The sequence below is a fragment of the Clupea harengus genome, chromosome 22 (genome assembly GCF_900700415.2).
Source record: "Clupea harengus chromosome 22, Ch_v2.0.2, whole genome shotgun sequence".
Taxonomy (NCBI): Eukaryota; Metazoa; Chordata; class Actinopteri; order Clupeiformes; family Clupeidae; genus Clupea; species Clupea harengus.
The window spans coordinates 18739690-18766416 of NC_045173.1; the positions used below are offsets into that span (position 1 = coordinate 18739690).

General features: G+C 42.4%; 2 protein-coding genes across 2 annotated transcripts in view; both read right to left on the minus strand.

Annotated features, from left to right (window-relative positions):
• The window catches only part of pde1cb (phosphodiesterase 1C, calmodulin-dependent b), a 69893-nt gene extending 63112 nt beyond the window's left edge, over nucleotides 1-6781 (minus strand). Inside the window, exons 1-2 of the mRNA XM_031559373.1 lie at nucleotides 6697-6781; nucleotides 3063-3113 (exon numbers count right to left, since the gene is read on the minus strand). Of these exons, the coding sequence (XP_031415233.1) occupies nucleotides 3063-3113; nucleotides 6697-6781 (136 nt within the window). The remainder of the gene's footprint in view (nucleotides 1-3062; nucleotides 3114-6696) is intronic.
• A 10123-nt stretch (nucleotides 6782-16904) lies between these two features.
• Nucleotides 16905-25801, minus strand: viml (vimentin like). The gene is made up of 9 exons (XM_012835211.3): nucleotides 25159-25801; nucleotides 24765-24825; nucleotides 22094-22189; nucleotides 21410-21571; nucleotides 20508-20633; nucleotides 19762-19982; nucleotides 19212-19255; nucleotides 18982-19070; nucleotides 16905-18793 (listed from the first exon to the last, which is right to left on the minus strand). The coding sequence occupies exons 1-9, from the start codon at nucleotides 25668-25670 to the stop codon at nucleotides 18755-18757; spliced, it is 1350 nt and encodes a 449-aa protein (XP_012690665.2). The 5' UTR covers nucleotides 25671-25801; the 3' UTR covers nucleotides 16905-18754.
• Between the last annotated feature and the right edge of the window lie 926 nt (nucleotides 25802-26727).

Sequence of the window (26727 nt, forward strand, 5' to 3'; positions counted from 1 at the left end):
TTCGCATTTAAGGTAACATTCTCCTCTGCATTGCATCTTGGAAATACGTCAATCCAAGCCAAGTATCTGAAGGTAGTGTTCATATGTCGGTTTGCCTCTCACAATAGATGTCACTATTGAGTGTGGCAAATTTACTGTAATTGCATTCTTCAATCACGGTCTTTCACTGATAGCCTATGACTTACATGTAGAGCAGTACTGTAATAGTGGAAACAACTCTTCAGGAACAGTTACATCTATGTTTGCCTTCTGTAGACTCTATTACTGTACTACAGTATTAGAGATAGTGATAAGTCTGCAAGCCAAAACAAACTAAATAATCTAAATAAACCTTCTGCTGAATTAAGAATACTTTTTCTTATTCAAGCATATAATTTAATTCTAATTAAACAAACAAAGCATCTTTCCATCTACAGTGATCTAAATTACTGTAAGTAAGGTTTTGAACTGAAAGTTAACTGTTCTGAACAGAGTATCTAAACAATGGCAAAAAATGCTGTAGTTCCACAGTGTTTTGCTGGTAGTGAACATTGAATGGGACAGGTATCCATGAATTTTGGAAGAAGGTGTCATTGCCAGCATTTGTATCTAAGCATAGGGGCAAGTATCCACAGTTTGGTTCACATGGTCTACTGGTGTGCTCGATGTGTTAAGTGTTTTGGGAATGTGAACATGGTATAGGTACAAGAACTAAAATGATTGGAAAAAACTGTAGTATCCTCTAAGACAACTTGAAAAAGAGTCTAGACCCAGTAAATAAAAAACACTGTGTTGCTGCCATCCTGTGGTTCGACCATGTCATCAAGAAATCCACCTAAAAACCTTTATACAATGTGTACATGACACATAACACTGAACAAGTCATGCTGACTATTGTTTTACTGTGTCTGAGTTAGGGTTCTCATCTCCACTTTTATGCAGTTGGTGTCTTCAGATATAGTAGGAATGTACAGTGTCTAAGCCATTTAAATTGTACTTAACTCATGAGGTATTACCAAATGTTCAGTTTACTAGCAGTATTAAGGTAACACATCTATAACATCTTGTCTGAAATAGTTGGATTTGTTCCACTGGTCATGCTTTACAGTGATATTTTATTTGTAAATTTTAATCTAAAATAAATGTTTGATTGAATTTAATTGAATTGAATTCAAATTAAATGTAGTTATTCATTTTAACAGGGCATTAACTACGGTACTAAGCATTACATGATTCATTTATATTTATTAATTTGTTTAATTTGTTAATGTTTGCTAAAGACAGGCATACATTCATTGTTTGACTATTTACTTGAATATTCCATAAACCATAAACTAATTCTATCATTAATTATGGTTTTTAAAAACAAAAGTTAATAGTTTGTTTATTTAAATTACGGTTTTTCCAATCATTTTCACACCTGGTTCAATACCATGTACAGTTTCTCAAAACACTTAACACATCCAGCATATGAGTAGACTATGTGAACTAAACTGTGGATATTTTTCCATTGCTTGGATACAAAATGCAGTCAATGACCACTTCTTCCAAAATTCATGGCTGCCTGTCTCACAATAATGTTCACAACCAGCAAAACGCTGTGCCACTACAGCATTTTTTGCAGATATTTAGATACTCTGTTCAAAACAGTTATCTTTCAGTTCAAAACCAGACAAAATATTCATTTATTTTCACAACTAGATGAAATTATACACTTGAAATAAAACAGATTATTCTATAATTTTTGCTTTCAGTTTCCTGCATTGCTTTGTTTGTTTGCAGCCTTGTTACCAACTATACTATACAACTATACAACAGTGGTGCAGTAGAGCATTTGTTGAAATGTATGTATGAAGAAAAAATATAGATAGAAGACATTTTCCCACTATTACTGTTGCATATGAAAGTCATGGACTATCAATGAGACAAAGTGACCCGAAAAGTCAACCACAACAAACATGTCCAAAGTGACTTACAATAACATCTTGCAATCCCCAGGAATTGAACCCAGATTAGCTACTTGTTAGCCAAAAAGACTAACCACTGTACCACTGATCACAGCTGCTCCTTGCATCACAAAACTGGTATCTACAGTATTGTGACAGGCAAACCAACAGAGAAGTTTGTTCTTAGTCTCTTAACAGCTTGCTTTGAAATATTTGTGAAATATGGGGGATTTTAGGTGGATAACATGTGCTAAAGATTCAAGGCAAGGGAGAATGTTGTAGTAGTGTAAATTCTAAGTTTATAAAAATGTCACCACGGATCAGCATTAGGGCTGCAGGACACTTCTAGTGGTAGTCTAATGTGTTGTTGTTTCACTAACTGTACTGGGAAAGAAAAGTGTCTGCATACTTTTTTTGTGCGTGTAATTTTTTTATAGTGTACCACAGAACATTTTGCATGGAGCTGTCTTGAGGCATATAGCTGAATTTCATATTTACTGTATTTCATATTAAATTACATATTTTATGTGTACGAGGTATACATGTTTCTTTTCTTTTGCAATGCAACACTAAACTGTGCAAAAGTAGAGGATACAGCAGCACATATTATATGCATTTTGCAATGCTTCAAGTTGTCTGTGTTTTTTTAGGTCATTGTACTTTGAGTGACAAAGAAGTCTTCCTGAGAGAGAACATTTGCTAAAGTTACGGCAGCATGAGTCACTTTTGGGTGAAGTATGAAGTTTTTTGGTGGTTGTTGTGCAAATGCACCTAAGGTTAACTGATATGCTGAGGTGTGTGTCTGTAAATCCCACTGTGTGAAGAGTTGAAGAGTGAAGAGACTGTGTGAAAAAGTGTACATGGTATTGAGACAAGTGTGAAAATGATCGAAAAAAACTATAATCCTCTACTAAATGCTAATGAAACGTTGCCATGTAAAGTCATACCCACGGATTTGCGTGCATCTTATTTAGCGAAACCATCTGTTAGTTCACAGCCAAACATGTCAAATAAAGACATGCAGTTCTTGTTAAGACTAGCAGAAGTTTGTGTTGCACAGACAGACACACAGACAGGCTGACCCAGTTCTGGGCCGGATGTGGCCCAGACTCAGAGGGAGGGTGTAACGTTACTCACGGGCAAATCGGTCCAGGGGCCGACTGTTGCCCTCGCCGTCCTCATTAGCAACTGTGGAGGACAGAGACCACACAGAGATGAGACGTACGCGGGGGAGGAGAGAGACCAGCAACCAACAGGATGGTGTGTCAGCCTGTGTGCTATGCGTTTGTTTGTTTATGTGTGTGTGTTTCTGCGTGTGTTTGTGAGTGTGTGTTTATGCATGTGTTTGTGTGCGTGTGTTTATGTGTGTGTGTTTATACGTTTGTTAATGTTTGTGTGTTTATGTGTGTTTGTGCGTGTATTTGTGTGTGTGTGTGTGTGTTTATGTATGTGTTTATGTTTGTGTGTTTATGTGTGTGTGTGCGTGTGTGGTTGTCTGTGTTTATGCATGTGTTTATGCGTGTGTTTGTGTTTGTTTGTGTGTCTTCTTTTCATGTTTTCTTTCCCTTCTTCTGATTCTATTTCAGCCTCTGCTTCCTCTGATTAAAATCAGTTTGCTTGTCTCACCAGGGCCCTGTTCGTCGTACGTGGTTCAGTTAAGTCGATCAAATGTCCCATTAGCCAGTTTAAATTAACGCGATGATTGAGGACAGGCTATCTCGGTTCGTCCAAGGCTGATCCGCGCTCAAACAATGTCGTTAATTCGAACCAGACTTCACTTATCAGGGCAATTGCGGGTGGCCGTCCTACTTCAAAAGGGGGAAGCGTCGATCACCAAAACCATGATTTTCTGACGGTACAATGGCTACTAAACTCTTTTTTTCTCTGCTGGCGAGCAGGAGATGATCATGAACGCTTATGAAGAATACAAGACCATAATCATGGCAAAATCCAACACCGCCACCTCTGCAAGAGCAAGACAAGAAGCTGTGTATGGGGCGATATATATGTATGTATATAAAACGACAAGTGTGATAGTGGTACAGGGGGTAAAGGAGTTGTTTAGAGGAGTAGTTTAGTAATCTCAAGGTTGCTAGTTCAATTCTCCTTACCAAGTGTATTCTTACATTTCCTTGTAAGTCGCTTTGAATAAAAGCGTCTGCTAAATGACTAAATGTAAATGTATTAATAAGAAATTCAATAAATTGAAGCAGTGAAAAGAAATTGTGTGTATTTCTCTCTATTCTTATCATGAGTCCACCTTAATCTTTTTCTACAATAATTATATGCTATGGTGTACTAATAACACTGTCATATACTGTAATTATGAGTGCTTTGTTCGCCGACACTACAAAAATGTACCACTCGCAAAAAAGCAAAAGGTTATGCATAGAGTTTGTGAGACAGTCAATGCTCGGCTGCGGTGTGTGGTGTTTGCAATAAATGGCTCGAGAAGGTCTTGTAAATAAATGAATCCTTGTCGGCTGAATCGGTAGCGCTCATACAAGCACTCATCATGATGGAATAACGGATCTTGGCGATTGCGTAGAACTCTCTCCCTATGAAACGCTAATCGGACTAATATCGCTCCTTCGCCAATGGGATCTCTGAGGAAGGGAGCTGCCATTTTTTTCCAGGGGAGTGCCAAGCTTATCCAGCTCACTAAAGCTGTTAGCCTGCGCTGGAGCAGGTTCAAGTTTATTGATGTGTTGCTATGGTGATTTAGCTAAAGTTGCTTCAACAAACCGAAAAGAGGGACTTATGTTATCTCATCCTGAAAATGATCTTGGTAACACGCTAAACGAGGTACGACGAACAGGGCCCAGATTCACTGTAACCGTAAACATTAGATTTGTATCTGTTTTGATTTGTCTAAACATAAGTAATTGTCTTCATGACAGTCTTTTTAGCAATTATGTATCATTTCTAGTTTTTAAGGCTTTTTGTTGCACCACTCGGTTTTATTCAAAATAAGGGAAATTCACAAAATATTTGAACATACATATATTTATAATAAGCAAAAGGGCTAGTGATCAAACATCATGTCAAACATAATGTCTCTGAATACTTAACCAGTCGTTCAAAAAATTAAGTCCAGGGAAACTCATTCATTTGATCTGCTTTACCCTTCTGCCCTGGTGCCAGCAGACGTCTGAGTTTGCTGAAGATGTTTGTACATGTAAGTGGGGGTGGGAGGAAACTGTGTTTGTTTGTGAGCATGTGTGTGTGTGTATGTGCGTGTACAGTGCTACACCACACAGTCCAGTGAGCGGAGAAATCCTTTCCAAATGTGTTAAATTCATGAGTGGCAGGGGAGGCTCTGATACCTAAATGTCAATCTGTATGGTCACAGCTGTCACAGGTTTTGACCAAAGAAAATACAAAATAATATGTTAACATAATTCACTGACATTCAATTCAGGACATCCACAACCCCACACATACCCAAACACACAAACACAAACACAAACACAAACACAATACACACACACACACACACACACAAACACACCATCTTTGGCTTAGAACCACTCACTACCATCCACTTTGCACTCGTCAATAGGAGCTATTAGTGAGAGTGCTGATGCAGCCGATGAATCTGCCGTGCAGAGGTGAACAGAACCGGGGACCCGAACCAACATGCAGGCTGATTGACAACCTGTCCCACAGAATGATGAGCTGTCCACTGAGCCATCGATTGCCACGCCGCGTAACCATGACAACCAGCAGATGTTGTGGAGATGCCACGGGGCATGGCATTACCGCGGTGATACAGGGAATAATGCATTTTGGATGAGTATCAGGGGTGGGAACGGAGTTTTGGAATTGATCTGAATAGAGTTTAAAAATTAAGATGGGTAAACAGAAAGAAAAACAAAGACACATGATGTTTTTAAATATCAGACAGCAGTTCTGTACAATCTGGGAGGTTGTGCCAAAGGTTTTTTTTTTGCTTTCTCTTTCTCTGTCATGCTCACTGTTCACCCTTCTTTCTTTTCTGTTTTTCTTCCTTTCTGAGGTGAGACTCTCACTGCTCCCCTTCTCTACCCTTCACACCTCCCTCCTGCTCTACTCTCTCGCTAGCTGTGCGGAGGTGAGATGGGTAATGGAGCAGAGCACGGATACCTTTAATGCTACCGCTAACGTCGCTGCCACAGAAGGGAACGAGCCCCTCACATGCATCAGCCCCTAACACCCACGGCTCCTGTTGCCATGGAGTCGCGGTCAGCTTGAGAAGGTAGAGGTCGACAGGCAGCCTACAATGGTTCCTTTGTGCTAATTGGATAGGTGTGTGTGTGTGAGAGTATTTATATATATAACGAGCGCAGCAACGGGCAGCCTGTATCTAATGTGTGTTGGTGAATTACTTCATGGAAGATCAGACAATGGAAGCAATTATCTAAAGAAAATGAAAAAAGCTTCTGTCAGGAAAAAACCATATCATGCCAAATGGTCTAAACTAAGGTGTCCAGGTGATGACAGTGGTCTTATGTTATGACAAGATTATTATACAGTTCGCACTTTAATCACACACTCTCAAATACATACACAGAGACACACACAAACACACATCCACACATAAACAGACTTACTCATTGTCTGTTTCTCGGTCATCATGTCCTTATTTTTGATAAGCTTTGTCAGTATCAGTAAATAATTGTTTAAATGTTTTCCATAAGATTACCCAAAACAGTACCCCCCCCCAACTCTCTCCCTCTCTCTCTCTTTCGTTCGCTCACTCCATCCCTCCCTCCCCCTCTTAATCACTTACCAATTGTGAAGCTAAAGCCATCGATGCTGAAAGTGGCACTCCGACCCTTCTTAAACCTCAGCTTCCTGGAACTGGCCTCTGACATCTCCCAAAACACACACACACAAACACACACACGTGTGCACACGTGAGACAAGCTCTCCACGTCCTCTCCGCTACCACACTGTTTGAGTGTGTTTGCGTGCGTGTGAGTTAGACTCCTTCAGGCAGCATTAACTGTGTGGGTATCCATCTCTCGTTTTGTCTCTCGCTCTCTCTCTCAAAAAAAAAGAAAAATCAGAACAGTGTGTCCTTGGATATGGCTTGCAACTGTTCTGTGTGAGAGTGCATGCCTGCATATGTGTGTGGGGGCGTGCGTATGGGTGTGTGTGTGTGTGTGCCGTGGGGAGGGAAGTTGTGCGGAGTGTCGTGTGTGTGTTGTGATGTCTCTAGTCTGCTCTGTCTTCTCACACACCTCCTTCCATCCCTCCGTCCCCTCTTCCTTCTCTTCCTCCCTTGCTACTGAAGTGTTAGCTCTCTGGTCCCCTCTGGTCCCCTCTCCCCCCTTTTCCTTGTCATCGCTGCAAAGACACAGACCTCACTCCCTCCCTCACAGTGCAAAAATATGCTTCAAATTATCAATGGTGCCACAACACAAACACATACAAACAACCACACCCATAGAGACACAAACACACACAGATAGCGAGAGTGAAATACACATAACCAGAAAAAGAATCATTTTCACACACGTAATGTAATGTGTAATACACTTGCTTATTTGCTTCTTCTTTAACTTTCTTTCAACAGAGATCACCATAAATTATGTTTTTCCTGCCACACTGAATTATTAAGAGTCAGAGGAGCACTGTGTCTTGTCTTGTCACTAAGTCACTTGTTTAGAGTTCTCACCAGCAGAGACACAATGCTGTGTTCTCACCTGCCTTTGAGCTTTCCACCCCTCCCCTCCCCTCCCCTCCTCTCCCCTCCCCTCCTACTCACTCCCCTCCTCTCCTACTCACTCCTCTCCCCTCCTATTTACTCCTCTCTTCTCTCCTCCTCTCCTCACTCCTCTCCTATTCACTCCTCTCCTCTCCCCTCCTATTCACTCTTCTCTTCTCTCCTCCTCTCTTCTCTCCTCTCCTCACTCCCCTCCTACTCACTCCCCTCCCCTCCTATTCACTCCTCTCTTCTCTCCTCCTCTCCTCATTCCTCTTCTATTCACTCCTCTACCCTCCTATTCACTCTTCTCCTCTCCTCTTCCCTCCTCTCCTATTCACTCCTCTTCTGTGCTCCACCCGTCTCTCCTCCTTTTTCTTATCTGTCCTCTGCCCTGTTCTCCTCCCCCTCTCTCCCCTCCCCTTCCCTCCTCTCCTCTCACCTTCTCTCTTCTGTTCCTGTCCTGCTCCTCTTCTCCTCATCTTTCCTTTCTCCTCTCTCTCCTACTCCTCTTCTCCTCATCTTTCCTTTCTCCTCTCTCTTCTACCATCCCCTCCCTCCCTTCTCTCCTCTGTTCCTATGTCCTTCCTCAACACTCTTAAGAAGTGACCAAGACCATTGACCATGACACACACCTCTGGCATTTCAAGTGCCCATTCAGCCTCTGCTGCTGCCCAACGCTAACCTGATGACGGATTTTTCCATCTATCATGGTCACCATTAGAATAGAGAAAGTGGTTTGCAGTGCACAGTCAGATGTGTTTAAAACAACATTTTCCGTTAAAAAAGGGCTTTCGTAACAATGCAAGAGAAGGATGACTCAGAAAATATTACCTCTACCAGGCAGAAGAGAGACTTTAGTAGTAATCGATTAAGGCAGTGTATTGAGAGACAAATTGATTTGTATAAGCCAAATAAGTACATCAATTTACAGCCAAACAAAAATGTCTGAAACAGTTGCAATAGTCTTTAGTGAAACCATGTGTGGTTGCAAATGTCCTAATTGCTTCACATACGGTTCTCCAACATGAGTGACATTGAAGAGGGCATTGTTTGTAGGGGTGTACTGAATGCAGGGCTGCCCAGCTCTCAAGGTCTCCCTTTGTGCCTGGTCTAGAGTTGAAGACGTCAGCGTCACTAAGCAACCGAGTGAGACTAATAATGTGACTTGTCGAGAGGGGAGAGAGAAGGAAATAAGCTTTCCTGGAAACCACATTCCGTTTTCCTGGGACCACATCTGGTCCGAATCTGGCCCTGATGTGGAGGGCCCGGCGTGTCTGGGTCTGAACCATCTGCTGCTGCTGCTGCTGCTGCTGCTTCTGCCGTGTGCGCTCATGTTAGCCCAGAGGAGCTTAGAGGAGGATAGCGGGGCTTCTACTCGGCTTTCGTTCTCTCAGCATCTCTCCTGGGATGCCGTTTCAGCAGACGGGGCTCTGGGTGAGGACAGTGAGAGCCGCTTCTTTAAGGAGCAGCCACATGTGTGCATTACTGGAGTATTGAGCTGACACCGCTGACACCAGAGGCTTCCCTACACGTTCCATCTGAGCTGGGATTACTAGGCATACAGGGGCAGATGTTCTTACTTGTTAGTGCCCGTTTCAGGCGTAATGGCGTCGCAGCATCTAAAAACATGGCATGGTATGTCGAACAGACCGCACACGGCTCGAACCGCATCCTGCCTGCTACAGGAGCGCACAAACAGTCCGTTTTTCTTTTCTTTTCTGTTTTGTGGTGCCCTGTATTATCTCTCTGTTTGATTACACCTTATTAGCAAGGCAGAGGACATATCCATGTTTATCTAGTTCCTGATCACTAATCTTCTGGTTCCTTTTAATGTCTGTCGGCGGTTCCATGATTCTATTCAATTGCGCCCATGATTGAAGGACACCATTTTGTTGTGAACTGAACATCTTGTACGTACATCTCTGAAAGTCATCTGAAGCCACAATGGAGAGCCATTTTCTCAAAGAAAAAAACTCATAATACATTACAGTTTTCAAAACCTACATGTTGCCTGTGCCAAGTTGCTTGTAGTGCCATATACAATAATAGTACGTATATATGTGAAAATGGCCCGAGCCGGCCATCTCACGATGTGGGATGTAGGCTTTTGGAACGTGGTTGCAGGCAGGCAGGATCACACACAGCACAGGAGACAGTGGCTTACGTATAAAAATACAGCTGCATATTTATTTACAAACAAAGAGACTCGGACCCCAAAAACATATATACAAAAACCAGGGACTTGAACCCCAAAACCATAGAAACATACACTAGGGTAATCACAACCCCAAAACAAACAGAAACGTACACTGAACAAAACTAAAGCTTTAAAACATGCCAGGTACAACTCTGTACTCTCAACAGGTCTTGTCTATGTACCAGCCTGTCCAATCTGTCTCTCGAACAACAATGAGGTACGCCTTATAATAAGGCAGCCCATGAGGCTAATTTGACCCAATCAGTCTTAATTGGCCAGCATCCACAGGTGCAGGGGAACCCGGACCCAACCATTACGGTGGGGGAGTCCAGCCTTTCTCCCCTCGTGGACCACAGTGAGAAGGGGGAGGGACTTCACCTTTTCACAATATAGTAGCACATGTACAAAAACTGTAAACCACTAAATAAAATACTGTGCACTGCCATAGCACTGAGCTTCACTGAACTACACCTAACTAGCTCCTTTAAACACTCTTCAAAAACATACTAAAAGCTGAAAAGCCTCATGTAAACACTGACTCTAACAATCATGTTTTGGGAAATTGTGCTCGCTCCTTGCTCAGCAGCAACATCTACATCTACATCATTATTTTATTATAAACATCACTCAGTGTTATTGATGACAAACAGACAGATCAACTAAATGTAAGGTCTTATATTGCACCTTTGTATTCTACACCTGCACTTCACACAGAGTGCAGGTTTCAGGAGAGGAGAAACACACAAAGCAATAAGACTGGTGGTGTTGTTTGGACATTGTAAAAAAAAAAAAAAAACAGTTATTGAACCTTATTGTCACATCTGTATTTGCTGTCAGTGGAAGTGTGTGTGTGTGTGTGTGTGTGCTTGTGTGCATGCGTGTGCGCACGTGTATGTGTGTGTGTCTTAGTATGGTGGAACCCTATAAAGATGATTGACATGTCACATCAATTGTTTTTCATCTGTATTTATCTTTGCTTTGTTTCAATCTGGTTTTTGAACAGCATTTTTTTTAATTACTCTCATTCTTTCTCTTTCTCTCTCTCTCTTTCTCCCACTCCCCCTCTATTTTCAGCCCCTCAAACCACCAGTAATTACCCCATCCTTCATTACCACCTGAAATAAACCATATTTTATATCACGCACAGGTGGAGGAGGAGAAAAAGGGAAAAACAGGCTCATCTCAGGCAGGGGAAGCCGATCGCCACAGCAACCGCGCAGAGACACACACAGGCGTACTGTAATGATGAGAGAGGCTAGGAGCAACCAGGGACTCTGTCTATTCCCCATGTACTGCCTCATTAGTGGGACATTTAAGGTAATGTTGGCTTTCCGTGTTTTCCCGGAGGGAAATGCTTTGACATTCAGAGAAAGCCGAGATAGATACATAAACACAGAGACAGACAGAGAGAGACAGACAGAGAGAGAGAGAGAGAGAGAGAGAGAGACAGACACAGAGAGAGAGAGAGAGTTACAGATACTATGTTTTGATTCCTCTCAATAATGAATGTGAGAGATAAACACACTGAAAGGGTGATGGTATACTGTCCGCAGAAAGTTTCCACTTATAAGGTTCATGATGACAAAATGTTCTTGCTTTCAGGTAAAGCTACGTCACACAATCACCTACACTAGTAAGCATATGTGAATTCTCCTCATTTTGAAGTAAATAATGTTTTGTCTACCTCAATGCTCATCTCAATGTCTGGATTAAGTGTTCTTACCTATGATAAGCCCCAGACGCTGGAATCTGAACAATGTCATGTTTATACCCCCCTCCTCTTCTCTCTTTTTCTTTTCCAACCGTGGAGACTCAATCAGACGTTCAGTCGAGTGTTCCTCCTCTATTCTGTGTCAATTTTCAGCTATTTCTGTGACCCTTTAGACAAAGGGCACATTACCTCAGGGAGCACCAATCACGTCATTCACCTGACCTACTCTCCTTCAAAATGTCCTCTGCTCCTTTCCTCTCTTAACCTCTTTTCCTGCCTCTCATCTCCTCTCCTATTTCCCCCCGTTCTCCCCACTTTACTCTTCTTCTCCTCCCTACCTGCCACCATTCTCCTCTCCCCTCCTTACCTCCTCCTTACCTCCTCACCTCTTTCCCTCCTGTCATTGTTCACCCCCCGCATCTCTTCTCCCTCTTTTCGCTTCTCTTCTCTCCTCTCCTCTCCTTATCCCTACCCTGTCCCGGCCGATATCCACCCCCAGTCATAATTAGCCGGGTGCTCATGCAGTGTTGCCATAGCCTCTCCTCTGTGCAGTAATTGCTCAGCTGCGAGAGCGAGCCGTCCACTTCACCTCCGCCAGGACTCTCCCATCACATCAGGTCATGTCACTGCACTTTACTCTCATCCCAGGCACCAAGTGCAGGACGCATACACACAGCTGGCAACCTCACTGTGACCCCCCGCAAGATCAAAACTAGATGAGAGAAAATGACGGACCAAACTGAGGCTCAATGAATTGCCTGCACTGAACAGCACTCAGGAGAGAGTAAAAGAGTTGCTATTGATTTACCAAACAAAAACAAATAAGCATGAGTCATGAGTTTGATGAAACTGAATCATAATTGTTTCTAATGATCAGCCTTTGAGTTATAGCTCACTCAGATTCTCCTTTGACCAAAACTCATCTTGTGAAAGTATCTTTTTTATATTTCTGAAATGGTTTCAGCAGGCTTTGTCTATTCAGAAAATGACAAATGAAAGGTTTCCTGGCTGAAGTAACACTATCCATTAGTTTGCTTTTATGAGGTATGTTTTTTTATAGACAACTAGCACTGGTATCATCTTCAAATTCATTTTGATGGTTTATGGCCATGTAAAGGATGGATAAAAACACCTGTCATTACCACTAACCATTAAGGATATTCACATTTACATTTACATTTAGTCATTTAGCAGACGCTTTTGTCCAAAGCGACGTACAAGGGAGAGAACAGTCAAGCTAAGAGCAATAAAAAGCATGGTGTAACAATAAATACTACTTTACATGAGAATTAGAAAACAACAACCTAGAAAAAAGGAAAAAGAAGTGCAGGAATGTAACTGCTGAAGTGCAAGTTAAGCGCTAGTCAGGTGCCAGTTAGGAAGGGAGGTGCTCTCTGAAGAGTTGGGTCTTCAAAAGCTTCTTGAAGGTAGAGAGGGACGCCCCTGCTCTGGTAGTACTAGGCAGTTCGTTCCACCAACGTGGAACTACAAATGAGAATAGTCTGGATTGCCGTGCTTGCACAGACGGCAGTGCCAAACGACGCTCACTAGACGAGCGCAGCGTCCTGGGTGTAACATTTGCCCTTATAAGAGCATTTAGGGAAGGTGGGAGCAGAACCAGCAAGCACTCTGTAGGCAAGCATAAGTGACTTGAACTTGGATATGCTCTATGTACTTCTATGTTCTGGGAACACCCAGCAAAAAAAAATTAAAAAGCTTTCACAGTACCACACTGCAGACTGTATCAGCAACAGACACCAATTTGCATGTTAGCAAGCTTTTATTCGTGTTAGGTTTCTTATATGCCTTTAAGACATTTAGCTTGCTTTTTTTAAACCAAAACTCTTTATTGTTTAAGCATCATGGAACTGGTCTCAATTCTCAGTCGTCAGTTAGGACTGGACACTGCAGCTCTATAGTTCTTGGTATAGATCCTCCAACACTGAATGCAATCCTAATCACTGGGTGGAAAGCAGAGTGGTTCCCTAGATGACCCACATGATCTTTGACTACAACAGACTGCAAATACTGGCTCAAAACAAGCATTTCAAGAAATCCCCACACTTAAAACACCACTCTCCTTTTCCATTAGTTTCCATTTGGGTCTAGGAGTAAGTGACTCAACTCCAACCCATGTTCCTCAGCCAAAATCCTGAGAGGACATCCTCTGGAACCAAACATTACAGTCCTGCAGGATCAATTTAAAAGAACAGAACGTACTAGAGGTTTTGATGAGCTATTGGCCCTCTCTGCCGCACGGCACACATCACACATCACACATCACACATCATGCAGCAGCCAGGCTGGCTGGCTGGCGTCTCCCCACAGTCCGGGAATCATGGGAGTTCCCGGAGGTGAGGCGAGGCGAGGCGAGACCTGCCTCTGGCTTCACAGGAAAACACACCAGGAGGCGTCAGAGCCACATGCTCATGGCAACCAGTGAGCAAGGGGTTTCTTGGGAGGTATTTTGAGAGCCACCAAGGGACAGGCTCTTCCTTCAGGAAGAAGAGGTGGTGTAAGATTTGGCAAATGAGATAGAGAAAATAGGGTGAGGAAGAGAGGGATAGAAACAGAGGGAGAGACAAAAAGGGAGAGAGAGAGAAACAGAGAAACTGCTTTATCCAAGCTAAGTGTATGACGATTATTAAGGAAAATAGGCTTACTATTGAACCTATCTGCAGATCAAGTGACTGACCTGTAAATGTTAGTGAATGGCTGTTAATCTGTACATCCCCACCATTCCCTTCACCCTCATGTTCTATTTAATTATTTAATGTCTTCAATGTCTGTCTCATAGTTTCACTGAGCAGACAGAGATTACAGATGTATATTTAGTTTGTTTGTTTTATGATATGGTGTATTTTGCTGTATGATTAATATATGATCAAAAGTGTAGTTCAGCTACACATGGCTTACTGTTTTGTGTCAAATTGGCATGTATTCATGTAAGCACTTCCTTATGATCTACTTTTAGACCCTTATGAAGACTTTTAGACCCATGAAATCTGTTGCAGTAACTCACACAAAGCATGAATGGCGAGTACAATTTGTTTGTGGGGATGAGGCCAGTGCATACAAACACGTCCCTCTTTGATTCACGCATATGTTACACGGGCGCTTGCGCCTGGTCTAACATCAATAGACGCTGCAATTCTAACATCAAAGAGTTGGGCTGAAAGTTGGGGAGCGCTCAACAGGCACATGCGTCGGTGGTCTTCAAAGGATCGCTAGGTACTATTCATGTTTGAGCAGATTGTAGCGTTTTTCTATTGTAGGTTTCTATTCGCCATTCTCCTGTGAAGTGTTTTCCCCAGTATACTCTCCGACATTGACCGTTCTGTCTGAACAGCACTGGGTTGCTTTACTGCTCACCACAAAAACAAAAACAATCATGGTTGTTTTACTGTGTAATAAATTAAATATGTATCTAGCCCTGAAGCATTGTCTTCAACAATAATATTATATTTTTTTAGTTACACACGGTTAAATATATCAAATGCATTGTGCGTTTGGTTAGGGATTCCCCACATCATTATTATTTATTTATTTATGTTGATGTCCTTGTTATTATTAACATTTTGGTCGTCAGTCCATCTTTGCTTATCCTTTCATTTGGGTATGAAATGTACCGCGAATTTCTACCATGCTTGACATGTTTCTTTAAATGGCATAACTTTAAATACCATTATATATTTGAGTATATGATACCTGCTATTCAAACCTGAGGGCTGTGGAAGGAATTAGAGGAAGAAACCTTTCAAACTCACCCTCTGGAAACCAGTCACTTTGTGTCTGAACACCTTTGGAAGTTTGTACTCTTTCACCGTTGTCCTGCGCGTCTAGTACCTCGGACAGCGACTGTTTCCTGCTCTGTCGACTTCGGTGGCTCGAGCGTGCCGTTTTCTTTCTTCCGTTGTCCGACTCGGGTGCGGATTGGCTTCTCTCCGCTTCTTCCTGCGGTTCCGTGCCCACTTTGATAAGAGCGTTGCGCGTCCGTGTAAGAGCAGATGTAACCGAGCCCATTCCTGAGCCAGTCGCAACTCAAAACAACCCGCTGGTTGAAATGTCCTAAAAGTTCAAGCGGTCTTTTAAAATGAATAAGCTTGGCTTGAACTTTAAAGGGGAGGCATGCTTGTAAAATGATGGTAAATCCTTACAGAATCGCACAAAATAGCCTATAAACCAATCAGGTTCGTTAAGTCAAGTCAGAGAATAAATAATAAATCAGTTTGCGTTCATCGGAAATTATTCTGTTCCTTGGCATTTTTGCAAGTCCGAAAACCAGGGTAGGTTGCTTGAAATTGCATCTGCACCATCGCTCTTTCCTTGGCAGATGTCGTCACTCGAACAAAGTTGCAGTCTGGTACACACTGCCCCTTGGGAACACCTGCAACGTGAACAAGCGTCTCCTCTGTGTGTGACAAGTGTTTCCTTATATTTAACACTATACTAAAATAACACCCATTTACATTTACAGGGTGGTAACCCTGGTCAAACACAGTTCCCCGGGAATGTTGTTTTCCAAGGCTAAAAAGTTTACGTGCACTCTTTCCAAACTTCCAAAGACCCAGTAGGTCGCGTAAAACGATGGTCATGAAAATATGCTCGTCACCCTATAATTCTGGCATGGACAGAGGGAGAGTCAGATGCGTAGTTAAGATGATGCTTCGCCGTACGTGCTCCAGAAGAAAAGACCGCCTTGTTCTACACGGGAGCACCTGGCAAACTGATGTTTTGAGTCTGAGGGGAAATGAGGAAGTCTAGCCATTAGCAACGGGAACGATACATTTGCCAAGCACCCTCTATGGGCCGTCGCTGGTATCTCACAAACCCTTTTAGCCGAAACATAACGATGAACACGCCTCAGGTTACTTACGATCTCCCCGTTATTCACTCTACCGTCATTCAGTGGCTAGCAAAAGTTTTAACCCAATGAAAGTTCCATTTTCACAATTTTAAGATACATTTACACTTATTTGCCCAGTCTATATTTTCATTGTGAACACCTACACTGTAGTATATTTCTAATTGCTTTATAAGCAATTAAAAAAAAAAAAAAAATTCTGCTTGCATAAGTATTCAACCCCTATAAATCCCTCTACAAGACTTGTTAGTGAGCCCCTTTGCAACAATAACAACCTTAAGTCTTTTGAATTGAGACAGTACCAGCTTTGCACATTGTTCCACAATGGTTTCCCCCACTCTGTGTAATCTAGGTTGATGGGATGGCGACCCTGGACAATAGTGCCACAGATTGTCAGTAAGATTTTGAACAGGGCTCTGACTGAGCCATTCTAGAATAGTCACTGTCTTTGAGCCAATCCAGTGTTGCTTTAGCCTTGTGCCTTGGGTAATTGTTTTACAACAGACTGTAACAGGTTTTTTTGTGAAGCTGAGTAGAATTTATTTCCATTCATTCTCCATTCAATCCTAAAATGTTTCCCAGTTCCTGCAGACAAAAATATCCCCACAGCATCATGTTACCACTGCCATATGTTGTTACATTGTTACTGTTACATTTACACCACACATAGTGCTTTGAGGGTTTGCCAAAAAAGCTATATTTCGGTCTCATATGACCATAAAACCCTTTTCCCATATCTTAAGCCATTTCAACAAATGTTTTATTGAGGATCTTCTAGAACAATTCTAGAACACCCTCTAATACAGCGCAGTTTTATTGATAGCTCTTAAGTGGAGTCCTACACCTGCACTCCAATTCTAGCCACAGGATGATGGCAGGACTGTAGTGGCATCCCTTACCAGTTCATATCTTCCGTGTGCTTGGTTTGGGGGACAGCCTTTTCTACAAAGCATCTGAATGATGTGATGCAACTTCCATTTTCTTTGGCTCCAATGGTGCCCAATTGGATAGCAAAACACTTAGATATTTTCTTGTAGCCTTTTCCTTACTCAATAATTTGAATCACCTTGTTTTTTATTAGTCTTCACTTTCTCTGTTATTTCACAGTCTGCCTGATGACCCTTAGACAGGGTGATTTTCATTGCCAGAAGGAAGTCTCTACTTTAACCACTCATAGGTAGTACCCAATCTGCCTTAATCTGGAACTCAAAAGCACGTGGGGTTGAATACGTATTCAAGTAGTATATTTCAGTTTTTAATTTATTTATTTGTAATGTTAGCAGACAAATAACTTGTATTGCCTTTGTAAATATACTAGAGCATACATGTTTGCAAAAAATATGAAAATATGTGTAAGCATCTTTTGCAAAAAAAATCTTTTGTGAAAATGTTTGGAGTGTAGTATAGTGGTTGGCTTCACCATCCTGCTTTAACTATCAGTGGCCATTGGGTGGCAGTGATACATAACACTCACAAGGCTTCATCTTCTGGTCTGCTCACTTTAAACTCTTAGAGAGCACTTCCCAGAGGATGGCTTAGTTTTGCCAATATGATTATGGATGGAGTGTTACATTTATGTCATGCTTTGATATATTACTGCAGTGAAACACAATCTCATTTGGAATGTCCTGTCTGTGTTTTTCATCTACCTTTGTCAACTTTTCTGTGATTAGGTGTACACTTTGGCACATAAGTGAGTGTTCACATGTGTTCATAATTTGATCTTCACAAACCTCCAAATGCAAACAGGTAATTCAATAAGGTAGGACTAAGGATGTTTAGACATGTTCAAATTATCTAGTCATAGTAGTAATAGGCTAATTACTTTAATTTAGAGGCAGATGGCAAATGGCATTCTACACAAGGCTACCAATGGCTACCAATATGTAGAGACAACTTTGCAATAAGTGAGACTTGAAGGAAGAGGGAAGTCGCTATTTATTTCCAGGGTTTAGTAACACAGAAAAGAATCTTCTCTGTTTGTGCTAACTAAGACTGTCATAGCGTAAGCATTGCGTCAGTGTAACTGTGCTGGTCCCAGGAGCATCTCTCTCTCTCTCTCTCTCTCTCTCTCTCTCTCTTTCTCTCTCTCTCTAAGGGGCAGTTCTACATGTTATACAGCACACTCTGGCTTGGCTTGCTTCACTCTTCTCCACCAGTAGCAGTAAGGCACTTCTTTAAAGCAGGTTCTTTGATTACTCGGGTCACGTAGCTATGCAATCACCAGAAGTTTTTAGTTGTGTTTTGTTTGCGGAGCATAAATGGAGCATAGCTTCTACGGCTCAAAAAGGAAATCCACCTCTCTCTCTCTCTCTCTCTCTCGTGAGGAGCATATTTCTTAGGGATGCCATCCATCAGGAAGCACTCAGTCCATGTCTGGGTTCTGGGTTGACTCATTGATAACCTGGATGTCAAAAAGTAGGTAAGTAAAAGAGGAGAATTCAAAATGATGCAGGCCATATTAGACAGACATAATTACTAGAATAAAAATAAAATAGGATATCAAATAAAACAATAAATATGATCACCTTGATTTTCTTGTTAGTAGTTTTATGTCGGCTTTATGTGTGGATGTAATTGTCCCAACCTTACCTGTCCGTCTCTGGTCTCTATGGTCTTAATGAGGACCTTCTTGGTTGTTGTCATTGAACTTTCTAGTGGTCTGGACTCCAGCATGGATTCTGTGGTGACAGGATTTAAGCAGACACCTTGACTAGCAGTTACAGAGGTCAAGTTACATGTACTTGTAACATGAAACCTGAAAATGGCCTTGCTATGAGAATATTCACAAAAATCAGGCAGCAGGCATTCAGTGAACTGACCTCTTAGATTAAGGGAAGAGAAGTTTGGCACCGGGGTAGAAATTCTGAGAAAAATGAACAGAGCGGATTCCGTACAAATATAATTCATCAGTTAGACTTAGAAGGTGTGAATACCAAGACAGCACACCAAATATGAAACAGATAAAACTAGACTACATTTATTTCACTACACTTCTATTCTTCTCTCAAGTCAAGAGAGGAGAAGCTTGCTTGTGTGTGTGTGTGTATGTCCATATATATATATGTGTGTGTGTGTGTGTGTGTGTGTGTGTGTGTGTATGTGTGTGTGTGTGTATGTGTGTGTGGGTGGGTGTGTGTGCGTGTGTGTGTGTGTGTGAGTGTGTGTGTGTGTGTGTGTGTGTGTGTGTGTGTGTGTGTGTTTGTCCATATGTGTGCGTGTGCGTGTGTGTGAGTGTGAGTGTGAGTGTGTGTGTGTGTGTGTGTGTGTGTGTGTGTGTGTGTGTGTGAGAGTGTGGGTGTGAGTGTGTGTGTGTGAGTGTGAATGTGTGTGAGTGTGTGTGTACATCTATATGTATCTGTACACAGGCACCTGCTTTCCTCTCCCTCCAGCAGCTTCCTGTAGGTGGCGATTTCAATGTCCAGCGCCATCTTGACGTTGAGCAGGTCCTGGTACTCCCTCAGGTGGCGCGCCATCTCGTCCTTTATGTTGTTGTTGTCGTCCTCCAGCCGGGTAATGGTTTCCTGGTTGCCGGACACCTCCATGGAGAAGTTCTCCTCCATCTCTCTCATCTGTCGCTCCAGAGACTCGTTCTGTAAAGAAGAGATGGAATGTTGAAGGAGGAGGCAGTTGGTGGTGATTTAGTCATTCTTATGAACACATTATTATAGGCCTGCATTTGTTAGTATATGTCTTTCATTTGTATTAATTAGTGTACATTTTTTTAAAGATATGCTAGTTAAAGCAGGCAAAAAGTATTACATGACTTCACTGGAGTTCCTCAAACTTACATGGACAAAGTTAAGATGAGATGAGAACAGACAAATAACTTAATCACTTCACTAGTGATTATTATGTGATCTGGATGGCCTCTTGTCTATGTTAGAGAGCTCCCCAACCTTACTTAAAGACACTATGCACCCCAATCTAGTACTAAAATCACAAGACATAAATCCTAAAAATAGAATAGGCAGTCTATTTTCAGTTTGATACTGTGAAATTATGTTACTATACTACTATATATTATACTATGGGACTCCCTGGTATGAATCATCCAGACTGTAATAATTGTGGTACAGGTTTTATAGCAGTTCTCAGTGGGGATCCTAACCACTTACAGTGCCTTTGAGGGAATCCACCTCACAGGTGAGGGCCTGCACCTGGCGACGGTAGTCATTAGCGTCCTGCTTGGCCAAGCGCAGGGCCTCTGTGTTCCTGGCCGCAGACTCAGTCAGGTCAGCAAACTGCTCAGGCCAGAGAGGAGAGAGCGAAAGAGAGACAGAGCGAGAGAGAGATGAGAAACAGAAGGATGGAGGGAGAAAGATGGAGTGAGAGAGAGATGAGAGACAGAAGGATGGAGGGAGAAAGATGGAGTGAGAGAAAGAAGGCAGAGCCAATTTCAAAGTCAAACTCTTGCTGATATACAGAATGAATACTATTTATATACTCCCAGAATACTACGCATTCATACAAGCACAAATGCACACACACACACACACTCTCAAACACCTAGACAAGCACACACACACACACACACACACACACACAAACACACACACACACAGTCAGAACAGGATTAAACAGAGACACTAAAAGCAGATGGACAGAGGACACGACTAAAGAGATCCAGGAGGGTGGGGGTTGTACAGGCAAACATCTGTGCGAGGACCCTGGGGAATCAGAAACACTAATGAGATCAAAGACTTTGCCCAAAGTTTTCCAGCATGATCTTCTGGTGTTCATTCACAGGCCTGTGTGGCTTTCATGAAAAGCTAATTATACTCAGAGAATGGAACCAGATGCATGACTGGAAGTTGTCTAATGAAACCAAAGTGTTTTTCAAAACACACGCGTGAGTCCTGAAAATGGAACAGTTGAAATAAGTTTTATGCTAACAGCTTCTCAAATTATTGTATTTTATACACTTGACATATCAGTTACAATTTCAGTTAACTTATTGAGGAGTATGCACCAAAGGAAGTGTGTTACATAAAAAGCAGTGTAGTGCCTTAGTGCAGACCTTTGACTTGTACCACTCCTCAGACTCATGTAGGTTCTTGGAGGCCAGGTTCTCGTACTGCAGACGCACATCGCGGAGGGCAGCCGTGAGGTCAGGCTTTGCGACGTCCATGTCCACCTGGACATTCTGCTCCTGGATCTGACCCTGCAGCTCCACCATCTCCTGCAGGAACACACAGACAGCAGGGTGGGGCCAGTCTGTGCTGGACTGTACTGTAAATGTGTGTTGTCCTTGTCCTTGAACTGATCTGTATTTTGATGTGTGTGTGTATCTGTGTGTGTGTGTAGGTTGTGCTGTTGGTGTATGTGGGTGTGGCACCTGTGTATGTGTGTGTGTGTGTGTGTGTGTGTGTGTGTGTGTGTGTGTGTGTGTGTGTGTGTGTGTGTGTGTGTGTGTGTGTGTGTGTGTGTGTGTGTGTGTGTGTGTGTGTGTGTGTGTGTGTGTCTGCATGACCCTATCCATCATATGACCAGGATGATGACCAATTAGATCAACATCAAAGGCAATGAGACCAGCAGAAAATTGAACCCTATCCAAGAGTTTGAACTGTCTGGAGCTATGGTACTACAGGAGACTACAGGAGACTACAGGACACTGCAGGAGACTAAAGGAGACTACAGGAGACAGGAGACTATGGTAGATGACATGAGATGAAGGCAGATGATCTGAGACAACATTGCCTACCTCGTCATGCAGCTTCTTCAGGAAGCCAATTTCATCTTGCAGGGACTCCACCTTACGCTCAAGGTCCAACCGAGACAGAGCAGCATTATCCACATCCTGGGTACAGTGACAACAATAACCAATTATTCTCACATGTATACATAAAAACACAGATAAATAGATAGATAGATAGATAGATAGATAGATAGATAGATAGATAGATAGATAGATAGATAGATAGATAGATAGATAGATAGATAGATAGACAGATAGACATCCTGGGGCGGCATGGCCACTTTTCAAAACAGTGTCACAGGGCCTTTCCCCTGAGCTGTAGCCCCTAAGACACAAAGACAAATAGACAAGCAGACACATTCACGAGCCCAGAAACAGAGCAAGGGTGGTGTGGCTGGAAACACACACACACACACACACACACACACACACACACACACACACACACACACACACAGACACACACACACACACACACACACACAAACACAGATATACAAACACACACACACAGACACACGCACACACACAGATAAACAGAGACATGCACACACACATCTACACACCAACACACCCTAGCTCTTGGCAACAGCCTCTGCCACAAACAGTTTGCTTTGTTAGGCCATGGCAAGAGTGCTCTGGGCAGCGAAGCAGCTTTGCTCGGGTCTAATTCCCCAGACAAAGCCGGTCATTCAGCAGATGCTGGCCTGCTGCGTACAGCCTGTCCTGCCCCGTGAGCCCTCACACTTAGGAACCGTCAGCCAGTCGAGGACCAGCCCTCTACGAAGGGTCAGAGGTCACTCAAATACACAAAGATGGAAGAAAACTGCTATAATTTCCCTGTGTGTGTGTGTGCAGCCACCGAGGTGCATTCTGCAGAATGGATACAGAGAATCCTAACAAACACTAACATAAACACCCAACCCTGTAAGGGTGGTGGGGGAAGAAATTAAATCTTAAGTATACATCCATGGACTATGCTACGTTTGCGTCTGTGCACGGTGTGCATCATGCACATTTTGCCATCAGGATGGTCCGCACAGACTGTCCATGCAGCACCAAAACTTTGTGTTTGCCCGGACTTGTGTACATTGACAGCGCATGTGCATGTAAGTTTTAAAGCACTGGCTCAGGGTCAAGAGAAAACAAATCATTTTATGCTATTTATCCATTTAGCAAACACTTCGAAAGCAACAGTACAGATGCACATTTTCATTAGAATGTTTGCTCCCTGGGAATAAAACTACTGGAAACCTGCTGATAAAATTAGAGTTTTGTTTATTTAATGCTTCAGCTGTTTAGATCACCAGCAAAGCTATTTTAAGGTAGGTAGCTATCGCTATTTAGATAGAGGAGAAAATGGTTATGAATGGGTAGATAGACCTATAAATCTATAGACCTATCACACAGCATACATATATTATTTCCCACACTGTGATTGAGTGATTGAGGCTGTGTGCTGAAAGACGTGTCCACACCAGCAAAACTAGTATACTTTGGAGATACAAATGCACACGTCCGCATCTGCTTGTGCAAAATGCAGAGACATTTGGAAGTATCCTTAGCCCTTAGTCGTCCCAAACAGCTGACAGTGCCACAGCAGAGTGTGGAGTCTCAAAGGGAAGCAAAGCAGCTCATGTCTAAATCCCTGCTCAGGACGAGGGAGTGGGGAGAGGAGCAGACAGCAGACAGCAGACAGCAGACAGCACACAAAACAGTTGATGAAAATTAAAAAAATCTTCCACTTGGGTTACTAATCTGGTAGAATGTTCCTGTTACCAATTCATCTAAATATATTGAAATTCTATTGAGCCTGCATATTTAGTTCATTAACAATGCTGAATGAACAGTGCTTCTTTATATGTTGTTTACACACATAAACAAAAAAGACAGATTTATAGACATAACAGTAGAAATAGATGCAGTACACCAGCAGCACAAGGCTGTAAGACACTGGCAACACACACAGAGGCCTCTGACGGCTGTGTTCAGTGCCTGAGTAGAGTGGCAGGACCTGAGGGACCAGCGCACGTGTGTTGAGTAAGAAAGGACAAGAAAATGTCTCACACCAGATTTTGCTGACTGTCTATATAGTGGAACTGACACATTCAACCCAATTAGGCTATTTGTGCACTGAACTGCATTCTGATATGACTTTATTATTCAAGCCATGCTTCAAGCCACAGCAAAACAAAATAAAATGCTTTAACTGCTTATGAGAAACTGCTGCAACATATGGTCAGATTCAATATACCTGTGCTACGTTTTTAATGGTTCACATCTCTAAGCTTGACCCAGGCCAGTAACTGAAACCAAGGCATCAAGTAGCTTATCCGTTATTCTGACCATCCATCCACTTCGCTGCCTCTGTGTCCAAAACACCTGCAAAGCTGCCAAAAGCCCTCTCCCACTGGGACAACTTACCTCCACAGAGCAGAGAGAGCTTCCGCTGCTAAGCCTCTACACTGCAGCTGCTACAAACTGTTTTGCCGGTATGTGAGTTAAAGTTTGATATTGAAGTGGTTTGTTACTTCAAATCAGAGTGAAGTAAGTGAATCAGAAAAAAAGCCAGATCCATTTTTTAAGCTCTATTACACTTTTTAAATGCATTTGCATTGAACATTTTTGGCCAAATTTTTTATGAAGGATTCATGCAAGCACTGTGGCGACCCAGTACCTGTCTGTAACTCTGCATGTTCATCTCTGCCTCTTCGCGCTGAAGCATCTCATCCTGAAGCCTGGAAAAAGGGACACCAAATCAGCACACTTGACACTCCCACCTCCACACACTGGCTTATAGGAAACAAGACGCATCACATCACATTGATAATCAAAGTTACAGATGTTTGCTATGTAGCCTCATTATATAAATGTATATATTACACAACTAAACCATGCCTGATTTTCTGTAAATATATGACAATTACAAGAGCAAAGCCTACACTAACTGGTTTACTGCATGCATGTTGTGCACATTTTCACAAAAAAAAGATTCGTAGTAATGAACTTGATCGTTAGTATTTCGGTAGAAATCGTAAATCGGCTATTATTTAAAAAACATAATAACATACTTTGCTTTGAGTCGTTCGATGTCTTCTGCCATGTTGTCACGGTTGACTTCCACTCGGGCTCTCTCCGTGGTCAGTTGGTCAACTTGCCGCCGCAGTTCACGCATCTCCTCCTCGTACAGGTCTCCTATGCGCGAAGTGCCTTTCCCCCGCAGATGTTCCAGCTCCCCGGTCAGTATCTTATTTTGTTGCTCGAGGAAGCGCACTTTATCGATGTAATTGGCGAAGCGGTCGTTCAGGTGCTGCATCTGCGCCTTCTCATTCGTGCGATTGGTCTTGAACTCGGTGTTGACGGCGTCGGACAGGGAAAAATCCAAATTTTCAGATGCTAGTCGAGGCATAGGTGCGCTGGTGCGGACCCTCGAAGTTTTGGTCGCGTAGATGGTCGGGGCAGAGCGGAGGCCAAACGACACCCTGGTACGTGTCGGGGCGGAGAACTGACGACTTGAGTAGTTGGACCTAGCAATAGGTCTCTCCCCGCCGAACATTTTCCTGTAGGATGACTGGGAAGACATTCTGTCTGGTAATCCCGACACTTACTTTTACCCTCTTCCGTTACTTTTCTTTTCACCTGGATGAGAGTCAGGCAGTGCCTCTTGCTCAGGCAGAATTTCCCCGCAAGATTGCCCCGACGAGGACAGAGGGCGAGGAAACGCCATTTATACCCAACTTCTTATGCAAATAGCATAACAGATCACGGGACTTGAGTGACATTATTCAGGTCCTATCAAACGAAGCTGGGTACTTGGCAAGATTTGAATTTACCACCTTGCATGTTATGGCAACTCAAACGTCTAAACAACATGACCCATCAACATCTTGAATAAAACATGTTATCTATTCAATTCAGTTATATTCAATTGTATTTATATAGCTCCAACAACAATCGAAATGGTCTCGAAGAGCTTTACAGAGCGCAGAAGGGTGGGAGAATCAAAGTAGTGGTTATAATTAGAATGGTCATATAACGTGTTTATGGTTGTAATAGGGTGGCTGTGATCATATGAGCAGAGAAATGGGTAGTTAGGCTGGTAATCTGAATGTGTGTGTGTGTGTGTGTGTGTGATACACTGTTGGCATAGAATTATAACCCTCCACTGGACACCTACGCAAATGGTCAGCTGAATGTTGTTCACATAATTTGTATGAAATAAGAGATATTCTATGTGTAGCCCAGGTTTTGTTGTTAACGAATAGAAATGAATAGAAAGCCATCTAAACATACAACATTTTAATCCTGAGGGTATGGAGAAGTCTATTTCCCAGCGTTAGTGTGCACCGTATCATTCGTTTCGTTATTTTAGACCTTGTTCATTTATCTACACATTTTAAATGTACAAAAATATCGAACAAGAAAAGACAAAGAATGTATTCAGAATTCATGAATTCATTAGAAGCTTTTCCTTTAGAATTAGTCCATTGTCTTATTTGGAGAAGCACTTTACACAAATACCCTGCACCTTTAGGTCAGACCAACCCTCCTTCACTTGTCTGTTATCTAAAGGGTTTCTCATCTCCCAAAAAACTCTAAAAACATTTGTTGGATTTGTCATTCCAACATGTGATGCCTAA

Excerpts from the sequence above, each read along its gene's own strand:
- viml (XM_012835211.3), bottom strand. The coding sequence starts at position 25,670 with ATGTCTTCCCAGTCATCCTACAGGAAAATGTTCGGCGGGGAGAGACCT. Across the intron at positions 19,983-20,507 it reads TGGATTCCCTCAAAGGCACT|AACGAGTCTCTGGAGCGACA; the intron begins GTAAGTGGTTAG and ends TCTTCTTTACAG. Across the intron at positions 18,794-18,981 it reads TAGAGACCAGAGACGGACAG|GTTATCAATGAGTCAACCCA; the intron begins GTAAGGTTGGGA and ends TTTGACATCCAG.